Raw genomic sequence first — 26,486 nt, 5'->3', positions numbered from 1 at the left:
GTGATTGAGTCAACTTTGATAGCAAAAAAGTGTCACACTGAAGATAGAAGAAATTTATTCTTGGTGATATGGCCAAGATTGCATACCTCCCACTCTGACTTGGAAAGCTTGCCTAGGCAGAAAGTTTTTAATAAAAATGAGAAGATGCCTTCTGAGAATTAGGCTATAAAAGTCTTTTAGTATGCCACATATCCAGGTTGTATCAAACTTTTTTTTTCTATGTCAAAGAACACTGAAACAGATTTTCTTGCTTCAGGAATGCATCTCTTATATAAGTTTCTAAATGAACCAAATAAATGGTCCAAAGTTTGAAAAATGTCCGTGAAATCCATGTTGTGTATAGGAGAAAAGATAGCTGCTTTCTAAATAACAGAGAAATCTGCCATTAACCATTTTCTCTAGTATCTTACAATGGCAGCTGGTAGGAGAAATAGGTCAATAATTATTTACTTGCATTGGTTCCTTTTCCTGGTTTTGGAATAGCAGTTACAACTGACTTATGCCAAAAATCTGGAAACTCTTCCTCTGCAAGTATTTTGTAATAGAGTAAGAGAAGGAAATCCATAGAAGATGTATTATCATTTCATAATGGATGTCATCAGGCCCTACTGTACTAGGGTGAGACATCAAAAGAGCACTTTTTTTTGTTCCTTCTCAACAGATCCATTTGTACAGCTGATGCCATTAAGTAGAAAAATTTAGCCACTGTTTCTCCTACTCCTCTTTCAATATTAAAAATTCAGGAGGATGTGAAGCTGTTGTTGAGATTCCGACAAAACTTTCTCAAATGCCTGCAATAGGCTTTGGGGTTAACAAAAAAACACAGACAAACAGTGTGTTTTATTTTTCAGATTTTATCCCATACAATTTTTGCACTAGTTGTTTCTTTAAATTAAGAGGTAAATTGGATCCAACATTCTTTTTGACTGGGATGTCACAGTCAAAAAGACCTCCACATAGCCTTTAAAGGAATGCGGAGAACCGACCAGGGCTTCTGACCTAATGTCCAATCCTCACCTTCTCGTAGTGCACCCTGTTGGGTATCTACTTGGATACTGAACGGACGAGGATGGGCTGGCAATTTGGGATTTAGCCGACCAAATTGTATTCTTATTGGTTAAACCAAAATATAGAATGATGGTACAACATGACAAAATTTCATGCTGGCTGGGGCGTCGCCCGGTTAAACAAGGCCCCCATTGTTTTCGCCAGGGAACCAGGGTGAACAGCAAAAAGTCAGCTGCTGGAACAAATCTGAAAATAAACCCCAACTCAACATCACCAGAGTTAAAGATTGGTACTATCAACGTAAGAAGCCTGAATGACAAAGAAATGGAGCTAGCTGAGGAATTAGATAAGTACCAGATCGACATAATAGTGGTGATTGAAACAAAAAAGAGCAAAACTGGTGAGATCTTTCTGAGCAATAAATACAAAATGTTATATTCAGGCAATGACAATCAAGGAAAAGAAGGAGTAGCCATAGTATTCAACACAAAATACGAGGCTAATCTTCTTGAATGGCAGGCAGTCTCAAGTAGAGTAATGTGGGCAAATGTGAGAATGGGGAACTGGACAACGAGATATTTGTGCCTATGGTCCCACAGAAGGTTTTACTACGGTAGAAGTGGAGGAATTTTTTGAGGCTTTAGAAAAAGCAACTGACACAATGAAAAAGGAAAAGTTGGTCCTTGTTGGGGATCTAAATAGCAGAGTAGGAAATGATTGTGAGACATACAAAAATATTTTGGGAAAATTTGGAGAAAAGAGCAAAGCTAATAATAATGGCAAATACCTGTCGGATTTCTGCTCAGGACATGGACTGGTTATTACTATTACTATGTTCTAACATAAAAATGTGCACAAATTCACATGGAGAGAAGAGGCAAGGAATTATGAAAAAATCTCATTGACTATGTTATTGTTGATAGTGATGTTTTCTCCCTGGTGCAGGACACCAGAGTGTACAGAGGATTTGAAATTGGAAGTGATCACTATTTAGTCTTGAACATGATAAAATTGAATTTCATATTGAAAGGAATAACATGTAAGAAAGTTTTAAAGCGAATAAAAGTTGAGCAGCTCTCAGATGTGAGCTGTAGACTAAAATACACAAATATTATTGAAGGAAAAATGAAAGAGTTTGAGAACAGGAATCAAACCTTGGAGATTCAGTGGTAAACTCTGAAGAAAACATTGATTGATTCTGCCAGAGAGGCATGTGGTGAGGTTGTTTGTAAGGATAAAAAAAATCAGAACTCCCTGGTGGACACAGGAGGTTAAAGAGGCAGTGAAGGAAAAGAAGAAAGCATACCAAAAGTTCCTGTCAAATAAGTCAGCTTGTGCTCTTAGAGAATATAGAGACAAATGCAAGAATGCTAAACACTGTGTAAAACTAGCTAAACAAAAGTCATGGGAGGACTTTGGCAAGAATATAGAAAATAAATATCAAGAAGGTGGCAAAATATTCTGGAGGTTGTTGAAGAAGCTTAAGAATAGAGGAAAGAGTGCTATAAAAGGAATTAGAGATGATAAAGGTGACATGAAAACAGGAGAAAAAGATATCCTTGAAGTATGGAGTAATTACTTTGAAAAACTGCTAAATGAAACAAGCAATGATGACAGCACAGTGGTAAAAAACACTGACCAGGCATGCAGTCAGGAATACATATCCAAAAGCCATCAAAGGCTTGAAATGTGGAAAGGCAGCAGGAATAGATGATATTCGACCAGAAATGCTGAAGTATGGTGGAATAAGAGTCTTACAGTGGCTGCACTGCATAGTTCAGAAAGCCTGGACAGAGGGACGAATTCCCGATGATTGGAGTAGAGCTCTCATAGTACCCATATATAAAAAGGGAAATAAAACTGAATGTGAGAATTACAGAGATATTTCCCTATTGAGTGTTCCTGGCAAGATTTATGCAAGTATACTTGAGAAATGGTTGAGAAGAATTGTGGAAGAAAAGCTTGGTGAAGAACAAGCTGGATTCAGGCCAAATAGAGGCTGTCAGGATCAGATCTTCACTTTACGACAAATAGTCGAGAAAGCAATTAGAATATAACAAAGATCTGTATTTAAGTTTTGTCGATCTGGAAAAGGCATATGACAAGGTGCCAAGAGAGACGCTATTCAATACGCTGCAGTTATATGGTGTCAATGGGACATTATATCAAGCAATACTTAGTCTTTATTTGAGTTGTAAGTCAGCAGTTAGAATTGAAGGAAGTACAGGAAGATGGTTTAATGTTAAATCTGGTGTGAGACAAGGATGTACATTGTCCCCTCTGTTATTCATTATCTATATGGATCACATTATGAAGGAAAGTGGTATTAAACATGATATCAAAATTGGATATGTTAATGTCAGCTCTTTGCTTTATGCGGATGATGATGTACTTCTAAATAAATCCGCTACAAGTCTGCAAGATTCTCTGACTAAATTGAATAGCTCTTGTAATAGATATGGTATGAAGGTCAGCAATAAAAAGACAAAGACAGTGAAAATAGGCAGAATCATTGAAAATGTCAACTGTGTTGTGAATGGAGAAATTGTGGAACAAGTAAAACATTTCAGCTATTTAGGCACGATTTTTACTGAAGATGGTAAATTAAATATAGAAATAGACAACAGAATCAGCGAAGCTGGTATGGTGGGAAGTCAATTGAATAAATTCATATGGAATAAGAGAGAAATTAGTCGGAACACTAAATTAGCTGTATACAAGACAGTGTTCAAACCAGTTTTAACTTATGGATCTGAGAGCTGGGTCAGAAGTAAAACACTGACCAAAGACTAGAAACTTCAGATATGAGAGTCCTGAGAAAGATTATAGGCGTGAACAGATGGAATCAATGGCAGTATCATATTAAAAACAAGGATATTAGGAAAGAACTTGACATTGTCAGCATCCAGGAATGCGTTAGCAGAGCTAATCTCAGGTGGTATGGTCACTTAAACAGAATGGGCGAAGAAAGATTAGCAAAACAAGTGTTCTCTGCCAGGTTGGCAGGAAAACGACCGAGAGGAAGACCGAGATATAGGTGGATTGATATGGTACAAAGTGCTTTAGACGATAGAAATATAAGATCTGATAATATTGGAGTCTTGACAAGTAACAGACTGATTTGGAGAAAAATTGTAGATAGGAAATTAATGATGTAATTTTTTTCATGTAGTACTATCATATCCTGTACATCCCATGAGGGTTCATGGCAGGAATTTGATGATGATGCTTTTAGTGCTGCTGTTTTCAAGACCTTTATCTCATCTTCTTCCTAGTCTTACTGTTGCTCCTCTTTCCATTTGGTATCTAGTTCTTTACTTTCTTTGTCTGTTTGTTATCCATATCCTCCTGCATTTTTCCATTTATGGATCCAATAATTTATTAGATGTATTTCACAATTTTCTTAATGTTTCATTTTAGTCGTTTCATTAATTTTTTTTTTTTTTAATTTTTAATGTTTTATTTGTTTTTCACACTTTTCCATCTTGTTAAGTTCTTTTATTATTTCATCCATCACTAAATTAATTAAGGTGGGACTTTATGAGTCACTTTCCTTGTATATGATTTCTGTAAACCTACTGTAATTCTGTACATGATCACTGGCTTCAGGTAATGATGACCTTTAGTCGAAATGCACATATTATGTAGCCAATCCATATAGCAATCTATATATGTATGTTTCACTGTGTGAATGTATGTTTACAAGGTAATAGCAAATGTCTCAGTTACAAACACTGCTCTTAGATTTTTTAGATATATCAACCTAAATTGCAATCAATAATTAAAAAAACCATAAAATCAGTGCCACTTGCAAACAAAAGATACAGCTTTCATGCTGTATATTCTGCTCACTGGAAATTGAACCCAGTACAGCATTAGATCTAATGTTATCCTTCAATTCAAATAACTATGTGGGGGGGGGGGGATTTTTGTTATAAAAAAATGAGGAATTCATTAATTGTTGAAGTTCTTGTTTCAATAATGTATAAAAAAATGTGAAAATATATCATGAAAATCTTGTACAATGATCTCTCAGTTACCTGGGTGCATTGGGAAGTTGATTCCTGGTCAGTTACTGAAATGACATGGTAACCTGTTCTTGGCATGGTCAATTGATGGTTTAGGTATTTGGTGGTCAGATACCTGAGAGAACACTGTATAATTTTTTACTGGATTGTTTATGCTAATTGTTTTATTTCATAATTTTAACAGAGAAAAACAGCAAGGAGTCTTATAAACTATCTAAAACAGTTTCAGTTGTTCAGGTAATAACAAATTTAATGGTGTATTCAGTTTATGTTAGTACTTCATTAATTCTTCTCATTTATAATTATTATTATACATATCTTGTGCTATTTTTTATACAGACTTATGTCTGATAATATGTGATTTTATTACTGTTAAACATTTTGTTTTTTGTTTATCTGATCTTTCCCTTGAAGTATCAGGCTTAATGGGCTGCCAGGGTTTTGTTACTTGGTCTCATATACATCTAATTAATGCTATGATGGGACAGCTAATTCTATCAACATAGTTTACTATGTGTGTCAGTTGTATATCCTCCCTACTGGTCTTGTCTCTTTTATATGTAACTAGCTATCTCATCTTTAGTTGTAAACCATTATGAAGATCTTCCCACATCTCGTATGTATGTAATTCATGAAAAAAAGTCTCTGTCACACAAAAATCTGTGTACAGGGCTGCTATCATATCATATGAACTAGTAATGGTCCAAAGTAATAGTTCATACTGAAAGTCTGATAAACACCTAGAACAAAAAATTATATTAAAGCAACTGATATAACCACAAGCAAGAACATATCTTAAAATCCTTTAACCCACATATTTCATCAAATTGTAATAATCTGTTCTTTTTCTTTTAGGATATATAAGAAGACATGTCAGAGGTTTGAAGAAATTCAAAGACATATAGGTGCAGGCAGGCGAGTTTTTCATGCTGCACGAAAAGTCTGCAACTGAGATTCACCAAACTTTAAGTGAGACTTTAGGGGACTGTTCCCCAGCATATCCAACCGTTGCCAGATGGGTGGCCAAGTTTAAAACTGGGCATCTTTAGACAACTGATATCCCCCTAGATCAGGAAGACCTTCCACAGCAATCTTCCACTGAAAAACATTGATGCAGTGCATGCCATGATCCTTGATGATAGACAAATACCACCCAGAAACATCGCAAAGACTCTGGGGATGTCCAGGGAACAAATTGGCATCATTATCCACCAACATCTGGAGATGCAGAAGCTCTTAGCTGAAATTGGGTGCAAATTGTTTGGCTCATATCATGATTATTCATGAAACCTGGCTTCATCACTATGACCCAAAGATCAAACAACAGTCATTAGAATGGAAACACAAAGGTTAAAAATGACCAAAGGAGTTCCGAACCCAAAAGTCAGCACGTAAAGTTCTTCATTGTCTCTTTTGATATATTGATGGTGTAATCCTTACCAAATACCTCAAAAAAAAAAAGAAGGAAAAAAAGTGAAACTGTTGCAGAAGCAGTTTATTCAACAGCTCTGAAGGAATTGAAGGAGGCACTGAAGGATAAACGTCTGCAGGAAATTGAGCAGAGCATGTTGCTTTTGCAGGATAACACACCTGCTCACACTGCTCATGAAACCCAACAGACATCACACAACTTGGGCTTTCAATATCAGCACCCATCCTATTTGCCAGACCTGGCCTTATCTATTTCTTATTCCCAAATTTAAAAAAACACTTGAAAGGAACAAAATTTACCAAAGATGAAGTCATATCTGCAGTTGAGGGCTGGTTTGTACAACAAGGGAAAGACTTTTTTTCTCAGAGGATTACAAATGATGCAGCAGCATTGTAACAAGTGTATAACACTTTGTGGGAGAATATGTAGAATAAAGTGGAAGTTATATGGTTCTATCTCAATTCTTTCATGGTGATTATCACAACTTTTCAGCATACCCTTGTATATACATCAGTGATATACAATAATATATCATATAATAGATATGTGTATGTATTATAAGATATACTCAACACGTATGCATATGTGTGTGGCATATAGCATATAATTGTTTGCAGGACTGTTTCCATAATTAGCATATCTGCTTCCTGACTAACAAGCTGTTGGTTTCAACCTCTACAGCAATTATGGATGTTTTGTAAATGTTTTCAGGCAGTAGATGAATTTTATTGCCAAGTAGAGACTTAACTTGCTTATTGGAGGCTTGAAGTGGCCCAAAAAAGTTCCATCTTGGTTTTTAGAGCAGGGTAAGTATTTGTATTATGTAATCTCTTACTCATCCACTAAAGGTTACATGCTAATGATGAACTATGGGCTAACATCCTTTCCTGGGTGGAATTTAACCTTAGAGCTGGGTCAGAAGTAAAACACTTGACCAAAGACTAGAGACCGCAGATATGAGAGTCGTGAGAAAGATTAGAGGCGTCAACAGATGGCATCAATGGCAATATCATATTAAAAATGAGGATATTAGGAAAGAACTTGACATTGTCAGCATCCAGGAATGCATTAGCAGAGCTAATCTCAGGTGGTATGGTCACTTAAATAGAATGGGAGAGGAAAGATTAGCAAAACAAGTGTTCTCTGCCAGGTTGGCAGGAAAACGACCCAGAGGAAGACCAAGATATAGGTGGATTGATACGGTACAAAGTGCCTTAGACGATAGAAATATAAGATCTGATAATGTTGGAGTCTTGACAAGTAACAGAGTGATTTGGAGGAAAATTGTAGATAGGAAGTTAGTATTGATGTAATTTTTTCATGTAGTACTGTCATATCCTGTACACCCCTTGAGGGTACATGCAGGAATTTGATGATGATGATATTGAACACTGAATGGGGTTCAGCATATATTAAGGTTGGTGAGAACAGTTCATTTATGCATAGGAGAAGAGTATGGGAAAAAGTAACATGGCCTAGGAAGCTCCAGAAATCATCAGAATACTCAAGAAAAGAAACTGTAAAGGAAAATGATACCTAGTTTATGGGATCAGTAGTGATGGGACTGGGCATGAAGATATCTGTTGGTGTGTATAGTTATATATATATATAGAGAGAGAGAGAGATCTTTGGTTTGTCTGATGAGCAAGGTGGCAACCTAGAAAAGGAAGAGAACCATTGACTTCTCAATAGTGAATTTTCTTCTTGGATGTTGGCTGTTCAGATGGTTCAAGAACTCTTTGTATGCATCCAGACTATGGCTCCAAATCAAGAAAACATCATTGTATCTCTTCCACAATCTTAGTTTTAACAAGAAGGTGTTTGTTTTTTTCTTCAAGGACTTCTAAGTAGATAGGTTCCTGTACAAGGAGTAACCTTAATTTATACAATGTGCCAAGAGTGTCATGACTTTTCTAGATAACGTATTTGTAAAATTGGTGTTACTTCTTTGCTGAGAATGTTAGTCAAGATGGAAATTACATCAGTATTTGTCATAATATCATCCCTTTGAAGATGTTTGCTTTTAATCATCATGGAAACACAATGTTCAGAAGTATTGTTATAGAAGGCTGTAGAACCTGCTAAACCTTTTAATAGTTTAGCCCAGTGGTCTCAAACCCGCATCTGCCCCCTGAAGCAATTTTACACAGCCTGCAAATACATTTCGATTATGTATTTGTTGTAAATATGGTGCTTATAGTTTCAGAGACATTCAGATATGGACTGAGCTTATGTGCGTATAATCTCAGTCCATATCTACAATTTACAATCAGTAAATTTAGTTCGCCAGCCAACAGTTGGTGGCGCTTCAGTATTCTGGTGTTTCCGATGCACAGCTGCGCAGTTCATATTGCAATATAGATGGAGACAAACTAACGTACGGCTTATAAAACCTGTTTATTTGTGCTTGTTGTTAGATCTACATTATATCAATACCTATCGTTTAGAATTGTGCATAAATTTTGAATGTTGCTTTCATATAAAAATTCATCTTGTTGAATTAAAGTTGTAAATAAAATTATAATAGTGATTTTAATTAAGAGATTAAACTGCAAGCCATGTCTTTAACAAAGGGTAAAAGAAAATTGGACAAAATTGGAAAATTGGACAAAGAAGGATGTGTTTTTCAAGATAAATGGGAAATTATGTACTTTCGTGGTGTTGTGCACAATAAAATTGTATGTTTTATTTGTAATAAGGGAATATCAGTTCCAAAAGAATACAATTTACTTGCCATTACGAAACGAATCATGAAGAAAAATTTGAAATGTTGGAAGGCAAATTGAGGGAAGAAAAGTTAGTTTTTGAAATCTGGCTTACAACGACAACAAAAAATTTTTACTGAAACAAATAAATCCAGTGAAGCAACAGTTCACACAAGTTTTGCTCTTGTGCACAACATTGCAAAACGATCAAAACCATTTACTGATGGCGAATTCCTTAAAGATCGTTTGATTAAGTCTGCTTAACTTATTTGTCCTGACAAACAATTATTTAAACATATTGGTTTGTCAGTCAACACAGTAACCGAATGTATTAACGAAATCGCTAGTGATTTACGATGTCAGTTAAAAGAAAAAAGTATAGATTTTGCAGCATTCTCAATAGCAGTTGATGAGAGTACTGACATCACAGATATAGCACAACTTGCCGTTTTCATACGAGGTGTTACTGATGAATTGGAAATAATTCCTATGAAAGGAAAAACTGGTACACAGGATATTATTTTCTTAAATTAAAACTGTAATAAATATAAATTAAGTTGGGATAAAATGGTAGGATTTGCAAGTGATGGTGCAGCTGCTATGGTTGGTAAAAAAAAAAAAAATGGAGTAGTGGTAAAATTAAGAAATATAGTGAAAGAAGAAAAATTCAGAATAAATTTTGCACTATGCATTGCATTATTCATCAAGAAGCACTTTGTGCCAAAAGTTTGCAGATGGATAATGTTATGGAAACAGTAAACTTTATCCGTGGACGAGCTCCGAATCATTGTGAATTTGTTGCATTGCTTGAAGAAATTGAAAGTGAGTACAGAGAAATGATTTATTATAACAAGGTGAGGTGGTTAAGTCGAGGAGCTGTATTAAAACGGTTTTTTGATTTAATAAATGAAATCAAAATTTTCATGACACAAAAAAATAAAACCATCAACGAGCTACGTAATGACACATGGTTAACAGATTTAGCATTTCTTGTTGACTTAACCGGCCATTTAAATATTCTCAATAAAGAGCTACAATAAACTTATCACTGACATGTATGCTTCTATTAAAGCTTTTAAAGTTAAATTGCAATTATGGGAAACACAACTGGAATAAAAAAATTTCATACACTTCCTACATCTTAAATCCTGCCCTATTATTTCAAATGAAAAATCTCAAGAATATGCATGAAAAATAGCATTATTACGACAAGAATTTAAAGAAAGATTTAAAGATTTTAATGATTTGGAGTTTGATTTTACATTAATTTCATTACCATTTAAAACAAATGTGAATAATGCACCATAATACAAATGGAGCTAATTAATTTACAGTGTGATATAAATCTTATTCAAAGATTTGAAGATACAGATTTGATTAACTTTTATTCATACTTGTCAAAAGATAAATACCCTGAGTTACGAATTTTTGCAATAAGAATAATCGCTTTGTTTGGGAATACATTTATATGTGAACAGTTTTTTTCTCAGTTGAAAATTAACAAGTCTAAGAAAAGAACCCGATTGGCCGATGAGCATCTGCAATCCATGATGAAGATAGTTTCTTGTATTTTTTCTCCAAGGCTACAAACTTTATCAGAATCAAACACCATCAAGTGTCAAGTTGCAGTAAGAAATAAAGAAGTTTATAATTATTTACATACAAACATATGTATTTTTTCTGTATGTGTCAAAGAAAAATTTAATAAAGAAAGAGAATAGGTTGTCATTATTTATTCTCAAGTTATAAAAGGGCTTCATAATTATAAAGGTTATAAAGGGGTGGTATCCATACATTAGAGGTAAGTACTGTTGAATATATATATGTATATATATAAATTCACTCTCATTTTGTTTAAAAAAAAAAAAATTCCGGCCTGTCAGCTGCTTTCACATCGTGCATTTGGCCCGCATGCAATTTGAGTTTCAGACCACTGGTTTAGCCAGATATTTGGACAACTTATATGTAGAAGGGTTGATGCCTTCCGTAGTAGCTCGCAGTGGGGTATATTCCTTGTGTATTTTGGGAACAAGGAAGGAGTGGAATGGTTTGATGCTTTAAGGGAAGTGAATGTAGAAATGATCTCTAGAAAGTTCCATAGTAGTCTTGAGGAGGTTATTGGTACATTAGTGGAATTCTCAAGTTGAATTCTCTTTTAAGAACCATATAAATATCTATGTTAAGTGATTGAAACAGTTTGTAACTAAATAAATTATTAATAAGATTAATTATGGGGTGCTTAAGGGTCAAAGCTGTATAACTGAGAGGAGACCTCCACATAGCCTTTAAAGGAATGCAGAGAACCGACCAGGGCTTCTGACCTAATGTCCAATCCTCACCTTCTCGTGGTGCACCCTGTTGGGTATCTACTTGGATACTGAACGGACGAGGATGGGCTGGCAATTTGGGATTTAGCCGACCAAATTGTATTCTTATTGGTTAAACTAAAATATAGAATGATGGTTTAATGAGGGTGTAAAATAGAATTTTGAATGAAATAGAATGCCTAGTTTTTTGGATGCTAAGGAAGCTAATAATGTGATGTGTTTGAGCCAAGAGAGGGTGGAGGTTAATGTTAGTCCAAGCAGAGATCTGATCTTGTCCAGTGATTTGTGCATTGAGGATAAGGGAATGTGATCTGAGATTTCTTTTGTGAGAGAAGAGACAAGACTGTGTTTTGGTGGCATTGAATGTGACCAGATTGTCCTCGCCTGGTTGAAGGATAGTACATAGATCTATTGTAAATGATCTTTATGTTTGGGATATCTGTGCACTGCAAATGAGTAAGATTGAATGGAGAGTGTTATCGTCTGCAAAAGCTGTGGATAGCATTAGTGGTGTTGGAGAGTAAGTTGTTTATATACGTGAGAAAGAGGATAGGTGATAGGACAAAGCCTTGAGTTACTCCTACATTGGTGGTGAATCAGAAGAGAGAGAGCCATCAACTGTGGCATGCAGTAACAAACAGAGAGGAAGCTAGCAACCAATTACAGAGGGTAACAGTTTGTTTAGCAGACCTTGATGCCAGACACAATCAAAAGCTCTGGAAATGTCAAGAGCAACAGCAAAAATTTCTCCACACCTTTCCATTGCACATACCCAGTGGTAGGTAATATAAGCTAAGAGATCAACTGTGGATCTTGAATGGCAGAATCCATACTTGTGTCCTGATTAACTGATGGGCCTCTGGGTAGTGGAGAAGTTGGCTGTTGATGATTTTCTCCATTATATTTGGAGAAGATTGTGGTGATGGCAATTGGTTGGTAATTTGGTGGTGGACTTCTATCTCCTTTTTTTTCGGAATAGAATGGATATGAGATTGCTTCCATGCATTAGGATAAGTACCAAATATGTATAATCGATTGTAGTAACAATACAGTAATCCCTCGATTAGTGTGCCTAATGCGTTCTTTAAAACAGGCGCATTAATTGAAAATGCACCAATCGAATATAATAACCTATGGAAAAATGTATAATTCATTCCTCAGATTTCTTTTTTGACCCTTAATTTTTTTATAAAAGAATTAGGGTATGTCTCAGGGCCTATTTAAAGGAAAACCATGAAGCTGAAAGACAATGAAACATATTCAGAATATAAATTTATTATTCTACTTCTTAATAAAGAATTGAGCTAATGTAGTTTGGTGGGCATTTTGTTTCTTTTTTTCACACAACCGACAGTATGGCCCTTTTCCCTCTTCTACTCTTCTGCAAATTTTACTGCTTCTCTCTTCACTAGGGTCAGCCTCTAAGCATTGCCGCTTAAAAACTTCGATTGTATGAAAAATATTTTCAAATTGTTTCTGTGAAATCTGTTTTGGCTGACTATCAGTGGTTAAATTTTCTTCATATTCTTCAGGATCTTCCTGCTGTGCATCTAAATTGAGCAGGTCGGAATCACTCAATTCTTCAGAATGAAATTTAATTAATTCTTGGACGTTATTATTTAAGGGGAGAAAGAAATGAAGGATATACGAATTGGTCACCAACACGCGATATCACGTGCTTTATAGATAAAATTTCCCAACTGTTATACAAGCAAAATAGTTCCCACTTTAATGATCATAAAAGAGAAATTAATTTTCTGACATGTAATAATAAACAATTCATCCCAGAAGACTGATTGATTACCCTATTATCAGAATGGATTCTCCTTTTTGTGACATGCGTAGAAGTGTCGAAGGGTCTCGAATATGTGGGTGTACTCAGACAACATAAATTTTGGCGGTAAAAATTTGGAACATAGTGTAGTATGCCATTAAAAATAACTTTATAACATGTTTTAAATCGGTAACTAAATTATTTCATTCTGGTGAGTGATTTTTTAAAATAGTTAGCCATAAAAATGTATAGATAGAAAATTTTTAAAATCTATGACATTTATTTTTAAGATGCATATAGGCACCCTAATCGAATTTGGGTATCGAAAAAAAATGACACACCAATCGGGGGATTACTGTACATGACTACTGTTAGCTTTGGAGCACAAACTCTTATCTTTTTGTTATATCTTTTTGCCAAAAAACTATAGCCTATGGTGCTGCCAGATTCTGGTATGGTATGCCATCAAGATGATAGGTGGGCAGGGTGAAAATGCAGGTGAGCAAAAGTTGCATTCAAATTCAAGGGCCTAGAAGTTATAGTTTCCATTTGGACAGGAGGAAAGTTTTTTTCGTTGCTGTCCTTGATGAAATCAGATTTGAATCTGCTGATTACAGTTTTTCATTTGTTTCATGCTTTGGTATAGGCAAAATATGAAGCTGGGGTTCTTGGTGTGAGCCACTTGCAGTAAGATGAAGTTTTTTCTTCAACACTGTTCTGATACACTTTCTGTTGAAGCAGGGCTTGGAAAACAGGCAAGGGTTATGGGTAGAATAGAGGGTGAAGGCCTTTATGCCAGTGTTCTTTGACTCGTTGAAAACAAGTATTAGGGTCAAATGAACTGAAGTAATAGTCTAGAGATGGAGAAATAGAAGTTCTAGAGATGATTCCGCCCCCCTTTTTATGTGGTTCCCACCCACGAAAGATTATTAGTAAATCTATAGTGCATTTGCACTGTAGGTGGGCTCGTGTTTTTTTTTTTTTTTTTAATCAATTTTATATATTTTTTTTTTTTTTTTATTTTTTTTTTGCATAGTTTAGAGACACTTCTCTAGGGACCAAACATGGAACTTTTTTCAAGCCATTCCAGGCCTCCAATACGTGGAGCAGTGGTCTCACATTAGGTGATAACATTCATCTCCCACTTGATAATCACAAATATCCATGCCCACAGCTGGATTCGAACTCGTGACCTGTTGGTTGGAGAGCAGGTATGCTAACCATTCAACCAACCAGGCCAGCTTACTTGGCACCTTTGTATGCCAGAGGATGTGGGGTCAGGAATATGATTTCTTATTAAATATAATTTACTTTCTTACCAAGCAGAAAAACTTTCTACACTTATCACTTATTCAGCATATTTTAATAATATGCACTTTTTAACTTGTATATGGAAAATATTACTTCTGCATTGATTTAGCACTTGGACCTAACATCTCCTGATACAACTTCAATAAAGGAGTTCAATCCATTTTGGATAGTGAACCAGTCCCATAATACATTGCAACATGTGCTATAAAGGGATGGAGTGCTGTGCTGGTATAATTATGTTATATCAGAACAATTTTGTGATGTCATTTTCCTCTATTTTGAAATAGCTTAGTTGTGATATTACTTCATGTACAAACTTTTGCTTATTTATTCATACTTAACTCACTCTCACATTTGGATAAAGGAAATGAACAAGAATATAATTTCTTTTTAAGTGTAATTTATTTTAAAATTATGGAATTGTCCTGTATGCTGTTTGTTACCATACATTGTTGTAATAGTGAGGATATTTAATTAGTCATTAAAATATGAAACTTACACCTACTAGTTTCACACATTACAAAAAATTGGTGCCTTCATTAGTACTTATTAAACAAAAAATATATATATAAATAGATAACAAAGTTGTCCAGACACTGAAAAACTGTTTCAAGAAATATAAATAAATTTGTGCTAACAAATAAATGTAAAGTTTCTGGCATGCATTAGTTGCCTACACTTAACACCTGAAGGTGATTTTTAGTGAAGTTGAAGTCTATGATGTTAAACTTCACTAACAATCACTTTCAGGTGTTAAGTGTAGGTGATTGTTAGTGAAGTTGAAGTCTATGATGTTAAAAGATTTAATAAGCAACTTCTATATATACTACTTTCAATAAAAAAATTTCTAAATAAGGCATGGTTGAAATGTTCCATTTAGCAGCACATTTAATACTAGAAGTATGGTTGGTCAGACCAGATCTTTCTTTTCTTTTATGCTCATCTCTGCAACATGTTTCTTCTTTTTCACCTCAAATTTATAGCTTGTTTGTTCTTTGTAGGCTAAACCACATGATTACTTTTAGATGTGACCCATACAAAACTGAGTAACATGTTAATGTGAATAACGTAACTCCATGGTATCTAGGCTGCATGGAAATTTAATACAGCTGAAGGGGAGTTAGCCAGCCTACAGAGAGAGCAGAGATTTTCTATACCCCCCCCCCCAAAAAAATCAATCTATAGAACAGTCATATGCTTACTTCAGACATTCTGGTCTATATTACTTGTACATCAGCCATATTTCCATCATTACCAATGCTTTATTAGAAAAATTATCCACAAACATCTTTTATTCCCCATAAGGAGTAGTTGAGGCTGTTTTAGCTTTAACTTTTGAAGTCTGAGGGGCATTCAATTTCCACCATTAGCCAGTCTTATATAGTTTACCCAAGATTATCAATAAGTTTTAAACGATCTGGTGAAAAGAGTATGGCAGACAAATGGTGTCATCTCATTGTCCCTAACATAATATGTTAGTATTATCTGAAATAACTTAGGTTCTATGGTCAATTTTCTTGAGTTTACAGGATGAAAAACCAGTTTCTGGGAGGAAAAAACCACCTGTCCATGCCAGAGATTGACTACTTAGGAAACCGATTAAGAAAGGGCTACAAAAAGCTCCTCTAGTCAGCAATTAGAATCGAACTTTCTTTCTTTCTTTGTGCAGCCTAGCTCTATGGATGCAAACACTGTTTCCACAGAGCTGCACAGCCCTTTAGAAAAATTATAATAATTCAGTTTAGCTTGGTAAGGTAAATGTACTGGCACTTGTTTGCTATTTCTTCATAATTGATAGTTATCATATTTAAAGTTCAAATAATAATAATTGCATCTTAATTCTCTGGACTTATGAAATTTATGCCTGTGTCTTTTTACATGAGTTACTATACCGAAAAGCATTTTAATTAAGTGTTTGCTTCATGTTTATATTGGTCTCTCATAGACCCCATAATGAATTAAAAGTCAGAATATGTATTGTAATTCACTGATTTTTTTTTCCATACAACAAAAGGTCAATTTTGACCATAATTCAGTAATATGCCAACTAGCTTAGAAAATTTTAGATTGCAATGCTGTGAAGTAGCTTGTTTCATTATTGGTTATTTTATGTTTTCTATAAAATATGAATTTAAGCTTACCCTTTGACTTTGGGGTGGTAAAATATGTAAAACATCATCTTAATTTGTAGTAAATATGTTACATTTAATTAAATGAAATTTTATTGAGTTTTACAAAATTTATTTTAGCCTTCAGAGAAGCTTTCAGCATGCAGTGATATTCAACATCTTGTGGCCAAGGTGAAGACAATTAAGGATTTCAAACATCTGTGTCAGTGCATATATTCAGATGAAATACCTGGACTTCACATTTCATCTTCAAGCAAAACAAAAAAAATGTTCAGAAAAAAGACCATTAACGTTATAAGGGCTGTTAAATGCTTGCTGAAACAAGAACTTCAGAAACATGCCATAGATTTAATTCAGTTTGCATCATTTCATTAACTAATAAACACCAGTTTGAAGCTGTTACATTAATGGAGAGATATAACTTTAAGCTAATTTTGCTCATTTTAAATGATTTTGGTTAATAAATATTTAAAAAATCTGTTTAGATCAAAAATTATTGTGTTCTTTCTCTTCATTGTTTTGCAATTCTGTCTTAAACTGATTGATAATAATAGACAGCTGGAAATCATTTCCTTTCATCATCATCTGTGTGATCTGCTAGACTTCAGCCCATCCACTACATAGTACATGGGACATACTGATGATAATGCATCAGTAGGCTTCTTGACTGACTAGCAAATAATTATGTTGATGCTTACTGTATTAGATTATAAATCCTCTATTAGATCATCTGTAAAATACGATGCAGTAGAAATCTTTTTTTCTTAACTTTGCATCGACTTTTACAGAGGTCACGAATATTGTATAAAGAAGGATATTGTAATTTAACACTGATTGAAAATTTTTGTTATGAATTTTGTATATAAGGTTTATGTTAACTATGTAGTTGTAATAATTTTGTGATTGATGAAAAACCATGCATGTATATGTTAAACTGTATATTTCAAGAGCAATGCCTTAGAAAGTGGCCTGACATTTGATGCGATTCCGATTTAAAAGAAATAGTTAAGAAGCCTTGTTTATGCAATGTAAAGTGCTTTCATTGTGTTCGAGCTTAACCAAATGCAAATCTCAAGGACAGTGCAACAAAAGGCGGTGAACATCTAAGGACGTCCCACGTTTGATAAATAAGATTGCTTTTGTGTGTTCTGTGGAAACAGAAGTAATTGACAACTCTGAAGGTCACATTCCCTTTTGCACGGGAATATTATGGGTTCTCAACCCTTAATCCAGGAACCTGAGGAGTAGCATAAGAAAGAATCAAAAATAAAAGGAAGGCAGGTATGCGGACACGCAGTCTCCTCTCGTAGTGTCTTGATCCAGTATCATGTCATGGACTCGGGTTGGGAAAGAAGCTGTGGTTGCCAGGAGATATCAAGGAGAACTCGGACCAGCATGCCTGGCCGTAAGATAATCTGCCATCGGCTGACCTAAAAAGCATTGGTGTAACATGCCTAAAGCCCCGGGAGCCCTCCACGATGCAATGGCACTAAAGGAAAGAAGCCTGCATGAAATGTTGAGGCCCAGGATGGGAAAAGCAGTCTGTGGAACCAGTAAAGAGACAAGAAAGCCAGTTAAGATATGTGTCAAAGAAGAAGCGTGAATAGAATTTTATGTGTTTGTTTAGCATTATGAAAGATAGACTGATAGTCCACAGAACACTTTTAAAGTTTAATTGTGGTCGTTCCGGACTAAGAAGCTGAAGATTAATTTATATAATTTAGATATGAGAAACTTGTTAATTGAAGTACTGTATTTTTCGATAGATAACATGCACGTTATCTACACAAAAAAGTCTAAATTCGTTAAAAATGAACCTGCGTGGTATACATATGAAAGGTATGAGAGGGAAATCAGATGAAATAAAACTAAGGTAGAAGTATTAATGTTCATTGAACAGTATGCTATTCAAATCCAAAAAATTCTTCATCAGACTCAATATTGAAAGAATCAATTGCGTTAAAAATTTCGTTTGTTATTTCTTCAGCTTCATAATGATTGTGACTGGACACCACTGCATTCCCTTGTGCTTTACAAACGAAATTTAGCTACTTTCACTTCCCAGTCGCACGCCAAATTTTGTCCAACACTAGTGGAGCAGTGCACACTTAAATTGTTTCTCTTCATAAATCCAAAAACGCAAGATGGATTGGCCTTGAAATCCTTTATATTATTGTTTTGCGCAATTCTTTTCGATTCCTGCAACACACACAGTAGGTATTCTCATAACTTTAGCTCTTTCACTAACAACCCAATCAAAGTTTTTTTCTATGGTTGGCTACAAGCACCTTCTAAACCTCTTAGCACCTTTCCTCATACGTAAACATTTCAGAACTGTTTCAGCCTTTCACCATTCACGAACACTGCTTTCTCCAACGCTGAACAATCTATTAGCTTCCCGATTCCTTTTTTCCTTTGCCACTTCTACCACTTCAGGCTTGAACTGCGCTGTGTAGCATTTTCTCCGAGAAGTACTTCTGTCTTCCATGGATAATTCAGATCTAATAACAAAATATATACAAATAATGATTTACTATATGAAATATTTTAAAACAAGATGTATGGAATAATCGACCACTGCTACTAGCAACACATGTGCTTTTAAAGAATTCCATCCTCTGTCTATACTTCCTTACTCTACTGCAAGTTGACACATGCACGTTATCTATACATCAAAAGGAGTGATGAAAATGTTGGGAGTGCGCTTTATCTATCGAAAAATATGGTATATATTGCATGAACAAATTTGTATTGGGATAAGAACATAGATTCTTGTATGATAGTATTAATGCATATTTTATTCTATGTACAATGTAAGAGATATAATTCTTAGCTTTTAATTTTTAGAAAGAGCCAATTTATTTAAGAAACTATAATTGCATTATAACTTAATAAATGTTTGTTATGTTAAAGAATGTGTATTCACTGATCCTAACCCAGCCATGCTTAGAAAAAAATCTTTGCTATGCAAACTGAAACCTTCCAAAATGATACCAGATGAAGAAAATAGAACACGAACTGCCACGAAAACGAGGTACCTTGGTGAAAGCCCTTCTGGGGAAGCAGAGGTGCAGAACAAAGTGACAGACACCTTACCAAAAGACAAGCTTAGATTGGGATGTTGGAACGTTAGAACCATGTTCGAAACTGGGAAGACATACCATGTCTTGAGAGTTCTAAAAAAATACAGACTAGAAATAATGGGATTAAGCGAAATGAGATGGATAGGAACTGGAAAAATCAAATTAAACTGGCAGGGCTGTAAAAGGAGTAAGAGATGATAAAGGTGACATGAAAATGGAAGAAAAAGATATCCTTGAAGTATGGAGTAATTACTTTGAAAAACTGCTAAATGAAACAAGCAGTGATGACAGCACAGTGGTAAAAAACACTGACCAGGCATGCAGTCAGGAATACGTATCCATACTTGTAGTAGAAAAAGCCATCAAAGTCTTAAAATGTGGAAAGGCAGCAAGAGTAGATGATATTCGACCAGAAATGCTGAAGTATGGTGGTATAAGAGTCTTACAGTGGCTGAACTGCATAGTTCAGAAAGCCTGGACAGAGGGACGAAATCCTGATGATTGGAGTAGAGCTCATAGTACCCATATATAAAAAGAGAAATAAAACTGAATGTGAGAATTACAGAGGTATTTCCCTAGTAAATGTTGCTGGCAAGATCTATACAAGTCATGATTGGAGTAGAGCTCTCATAGTACCCATATATAAAAAGAGCAATAAAACTGAATGTGAGAATTACAGGTATTTCCCTACTAAGTGTTCCTGGCAAGATCTATACAAGTCCTGATGATTGCAGTAGAGCTCTCATAGTACCCATATATAAAAATAGAAATAAAACTGAATGTGAGAATTAGAGGTATTTCCCTACTAAGTGTTCCTGGCAAGATCTATACAAGTGTACTTGAGAAGAATTGTGGAATAACAAGCTGGATTCGGGCAAAATAGAAGCTGTCAGAATCAGATTTTCACTTTTCGAGAAAGCAAGGGAATATAACCAAGATCTGTATTTAAGTTTTGTCGATTTGGAAAAGGCATATGACAAGGTGCCAAGAGAGAAGCTATTCAATATGCTACAATTATATGGTGTCAGTGGGGCATGCATTATATCAAGCAATACTTAGTCTTTATTTGAGTTGTAAGTCAGCAGTTAGAATTGAAGGAAGTACAGGAAGATGGTTTAATGTTAAATCTGGTGTGAGACAAGGATGTACATTATCCCCTCTGTTATTCATTATCTATATGGATCACATTATGAAGGAAAGTGGTATTAAACATCATATGAAAATTGGAGATGTTAATGTCAGCTCTTTGCTTTATGCGAATGATGTTATACTTCTAAATAAATCCGCTGCAAGATTCTCTGATTAAATTGAATAACTGTTGTAATAGATATCGTATGAAGGTCAGCAATAAAAAGACAATGAAAATAGGCAGAAGCATTGAAAATGTCAGCTGTGTTGTGAATGGAGAACTTGTGGAATAAGTAAAACATTTCAGTTACTTAGGCACGATTTTTAGTGAAGATGGTAAATTCAATATAGAAATAGACAACAGAATTAGCAAAGCTGGTATGGTGGGAAGTCAATGGAATAAGAGAAATTAGTCGGAACACCAAATTAGCTGTATACAAGACAGTGTTCAAACCAATTTTAACTTGTTGATCTGAGAGCTGGGTCAGAAGTAAAACACTTGACCAAAGACTAGAGACTGCAGAAATGAGAGTCCTGAGAAAGATTAGAGGCGTGAACGGATGGCATCAATGGCTATATCATATTAAAAACGAGGATATTAGGAAAGAACTTGACATTGTCAGCATCCAGGAATGTGTTAGCAGAGTTAATCTCAGGTGGTATGGTCACTTAAATAGAATGGGAGAGGAAAGATAAGCAAAACAAGCGTTCTCTGCCAGGTTGGCAGGAAAACGACCCAGAGGAAGACCAAGATATAGGTGGATGGATACGGTACAAAATTCCTAAGACGATAGAAATATAAGATCTGATAATGTTGGAGTCTTGACAAGTAACAGACTGATTTGGAGGAAAATTGTAGATAGGAACATAGTAATGATGTAATTTTTTCATGTAGTACTGTCATATCCTGTACACCCCTTGAGGGTACATGGCAGGAATTTGATGATGATGATCTACTTAATCTACTCTTGGAACCGAAATACGAATGACCACACAAAGTGAGTTGCACTAATGACGACAAAGAAAGCTCATGGTGTACTATTGGAGTGGAGCCCAATATCCGAAAGAATACTAAACGCTAGATTTAAAGCATGCAAGCAGAACATCACAACTGCTATATATGCACCAACAAATGATTCGATACTAATAAACTGTTATGGGAAAGTACGCAGAAGGAGAAATAAATGCAAATGAAGAGTTACTTATAGACGTGTATGTTCAATCAGCTTGTAATAGGAGGGAGTCTTCCAACAAAAAAATATACAAGTGGACATGGATAGCACCAGATAGAAAGACAAAGTGCCGAATTGATCATGTACTTATATAAAGGAATTGGAGTAAATCACTCCTGGATATCAGAGTTAAAAGAAAGTGATCTGAATATGCCCATACATATTCAGATCACTTTCTCCTGATAGCTACCATGAAAGTAAAAATATTTAAAAATAAGCGAACAGTGCACAACAGGAGTTTTAGAATTGAAAAACTCAAAGAGATTTGAAATAAATTTATAACAACTGTACAGGATAAATGGGATAAACTCGTAAGAAGAGAAGGAGATAACATAGAAGGAAAATGGACTAAGATTAAAGACATACTAATAAGCGCATTAGAAAAGATATTGGGATTTCGAACTGATACAAGAAATGGTTATCGGAAAACACCAAGGGGAAAGATAGAATAAAAAAGAAACTGTTACAGATTGGCGAAAATGTTGAACAAGAACAAGCAGAAAGATATAGAGCAATTAACAAAGAAATTAAAAGCAGTGCAAGAAACAATAAAAGAAAATACATAGAGAATCTAGCACAAGAGGCAGAGGATGCTGCATACATAAATGATACTAGAAAGTTGTATGATGTTACAAGGAAATTAAGTGGAAAAAGAAACAAATGGATAGTTCCTATATACAATAAAGAAGGAAAACTATTATTAAATGAAAAAGTCCAGATAAATAGATTATTGGAATTATCAGAGAAATTTCAAAAAATAACTGATGGTGACCAGAGCCTAGAATTAAATGAACAAAATGCATCAGATATAAATTTGAACGAAATAACAAAAATAGAAATTACAAAAGCAATAACTCAGATCAAACAGGTAAAGCACTGGGAGCAGACAGCACACCAGGCAATATACTAAAAGCAAATCCAAAACTTATAGCAGAGATATTATATTCCTCACTAAATGAGATATGGCAGAAAGAAGAGTGGCCTAAGGAATGGAATACTGGATTGCTGGTTAAATTACCCAAAAAAGTGAACTTGTCTGGCTTTCTGGGGTAATTTAACCTCTCCAATTTTTTCAAAAATTGGAGAGGTATAACATTGCTGAGTGTTATAAGTAAAATACTAGAAAGGATCGAAATAGAAAAACAACTAAGACCAGAACAGGCAGGATTTAGAGCCAATAGATCATGCACCGACCACTTTGCTACTTTAAGAATTATCACAGAACAATCATTGGAATAGCAGGCAAGCTTATAATTACATTTTATCGAGTTTGAACAAGCTTTCGACAGTATAAACAGATCTTCCCTATGGAAATTACTTAGAAATTATTAACTCCCAGAAGAAACATCCTCTCAGAACCATTTAAAACAAAGACTGGAGTAAGGCAAGGTTGTATACTCTCCCCTACTCGGTTTTTAATTGTCATAGACTGGATGATGAGAAAAGTATCTCATGGAAATACAGGATTACAATGTTACTTCGAAACCAACTCCAAGATCTAGATTTTGCAGATATCTGTTTACTTTCACAGAAGCACCAACGTATAGAACAAAAAACAACACTTGTTGAAACAGCCAAAAAGTTGGTCTTGGGATAAATAAAAATATAAAACAATGTTGATGAAAATAAATGCAAAGCAAAATAAACAAATAACAATAGAGAAGAAATACCACTTAAAGAAGTGGAACAATTTATATACTTTGGTTCAATAGTATCAATAAAAGGAGGAACTACTGAAGATATAAATGGAAGGAAACAGCTGGCTTATTCAACTTTCAACCAACTTAGAAATATTTGGAAAAACAAGAATTTGTCTATAAAAACTAAAATGAGAATATTTAACTCAAATGTAAAGGCAACATTAATGTATGGATCAGAAACTTGGATGTTAAACAAAACGATAGTTAACAATGTCCAGGTCTTCCTGAACAAGTGTTTAAGAATGATACTGGGAATATACTGGGCAAAACAAATATCAAACGAAGAACTATACCAGAGAACAAACCAGAAACCCATGTTGCAACAGATATGTGAAAGGAAATAGAGATGGTTGGAGCATGTGTTGAGGAAAGAAGCAAAATAATAGTAAAAGAGGCTCTAAATTGGAACCCACAGGGTAAAAGAAGAAGAGGAAGGCCAAGAGAAACATGGAAAAGAACAATACTGAAAGAAATAATAAAAACTGGAACCAAATAAAAGCAGAAGCAAAAAACAAGAGTCCAGTGGGAAATGGTGGTGGATGATCCATATTCCAATGCACTGTTTCTAAATAAAATACGAACCAGTGAGCGTAAATAAGAGTAGCCACGACTGTCAAAACTTGAGATAGATATGGAGAAAATCTGCAGGTAATCAATTATATTTAATACCCATAAAGATCAATTATATTTAATACCTATCCAGATCTATCTCAAGTTTTGACAGTCGTGGCTACTCTTGGACAATTATATTTAAATATACTCAATTATATTTAATACCCATACAAAATGAAACTCACATTCATTTCACTAATGATCAGGAAATAATTCATACTTCGATGATATTCACCACCACTATATGGTCAAAACCTGACTTGTATATTCTCACATTTATCTCAACTGAAATCTAATGGACTGAGTGGAGAGCATCTCCAACCAGTAGATCATGGATTTGAATGTCAATGTAGGTATGGATGTTTCTAAATATCTTTAGGTGGTAGATGAATTTCATTGCCTGATGTGGTCTCATTTCCCTGCTTTTAAGGACCTTATTAGTCTTGAGGGGGTTTCTGGAGTATTTCACATATATCCTACAAACAGCACTAATATGTGATAGGCTTACAATCTTTCATGAGTGACATTCACATATTTTTTTTAAAATCAACTATTAGTTCATTCAACTACTTGAATTATTTCTTCATAATTTCTTCATGAGAATTGTGCATATGGTGTAATTGTCATATCTGACATTCCATGGTGGAGATTGCTGAACCGAGGATTCTTTCCCTATTCCCATACCTTTATGGGGGTAGAGAAAGTATTTATTCAAACTCAAAATTGCCACTCCTTGTTGTTGACTTCACTGGTCTCCTGATTCTGATAACCACTCTGGAATCATTTTTAGTTATTTATGCCTGGTCTCACTGAAGCGTTGCGATCATCTTCCTTCGAGACTTCAGTGTTCATAATCTAAGCAGACTTCACCAAGCTGGAAGAAATAACATACGTATTTGCTATTAATGATGAACTAACACAATTTATCCATCTGCCATACAGTATATACCAAAAAATTATCATTTGCCGAAAACTAACCATCTTTCATTCAAAATATACTGTAAATATCAACTCTTTTAATTACTCTGACCATAACTTTGTCCGCATTTCCTTTTCTGAAAATCAGTCTTCTCTCACCCTTATGTCCTGTGGTACCGCAATAGTGCTTCTCATTACTATTATTTTCACTCTCTTGATTCATATACATCTGCTCTGATGGAATAACTATAACAATCTCAACTGGAATGGCCTTCATTCCTTGTTCTATAAGGTGGTTTTGTATAGAACAAGGAATGAAGGCCATTCCAGTTGAGATTGTAAATTTAAAGGGATTTCTATACTCTTTCCGTGGTTTCATTACTTTATTTTCACTTTCAGCCTGTGTAGCTCAGTGGAAGTGGCACGTGCATCTTCTGCGATAGGCTTTCCGAAGTTAAGACATGTTCGAATTTGGTCACCGAGTGTAGGAACTTTTTCTAAGCCTTTCTTCTATTGGTTGCCGCGTTAGTCGATCTCTGGCATGGGCAAACGGGTTTTTTCTCCCGTAAACTCAAGAAAATCTACCATAGAACCCACATTAATTCAGATAGTAACAAATTCAGAAACAGTGATTTTCACAGTTGTTGGCATATAAAAAAATCAGCTAACACCTTGTATTCCCTTATAGGGAGTAGGTGATGCCATTTTAGTACTATCTTACTTTTTGAAGACTGTGGGCATTTCAATCTCCGAGAGATAGCTGGCCCAAAAGTATCACTCATATTAAGCGGCATCCAGTGAAGACGCGGCTAGCAACTGCCGTCATCTCGGAGTTCCTAATCTTAATACAATATTTTTAATGACTAAAATAGTGTGAGCTATACGGTTTATTTTCTTGAGTTTATGGGAGAAACCCCGTGTTTCCGGGTTTTTCGCCCCATAAACGCTTGCCCATGTCAGAGATCGATTAACTCGGGAACCAGTCGAAGAAATGCTTAGAAAAATTCCTCTAGTTGATGATCTTGAATTGAACCTAGGTCTGTCTTCTGACGGCCAAGCGCTAAGGAAGCAAAGCATTTCAAATGTGTTACAGGCGCTT

General features: G+C 35.0%; 1 protein-coding gene across 1 annotated transcript in view; it reads left to right on the top strand.

Annotated features, from left to right (window-relative positions):
* The window catches only part of LOC150101696 (uncharacterized), a 208,981-nt gene extending 189,404 nt beyond the window's left edge, over positions 1-19,577 (top strand). The window contains exons 13-14 of the mRNA XM_090400154.1: positions 5,221-5,273; positions 16,835-19,577. Coding sequence (XP_090256280.1) covers positions 5,221-5,273; positions 16,835-17,089 — 308 coding nt within the window. The 3' untranslated portion in view covers positions 17,090-19,577. The remainder of the gene's footprint in view (positions 1-5,220; positions 5,274-16,834) is intronic.
* Positions 19,578-26,486: the final 6,909 nt, after the last annotated feature.

The sequence above is a fragment of the Typopeltis vanoorti genome, chromosome 11 (genome assembly GCF_054136105.1).
Source record: "Typopeltis vanoorti isolate ZY-2024b chromosome 11, IOZ_Tvanoo_1.0, whole genome shotgun sequence".
In the NCBI taxonomy this organism is placed as follows: domain Eukaryota; kingdom Metazoa; phylum Arthropoda; class Arachnida; order Uropygi; family Thelyphonidae; genus Typopeltis; species Typopeltis vanoorti.
Note: the sequence above shows the minus strand (reverse complement) of the source record. Positions and strands in the feature narration are given on the sequence as shown.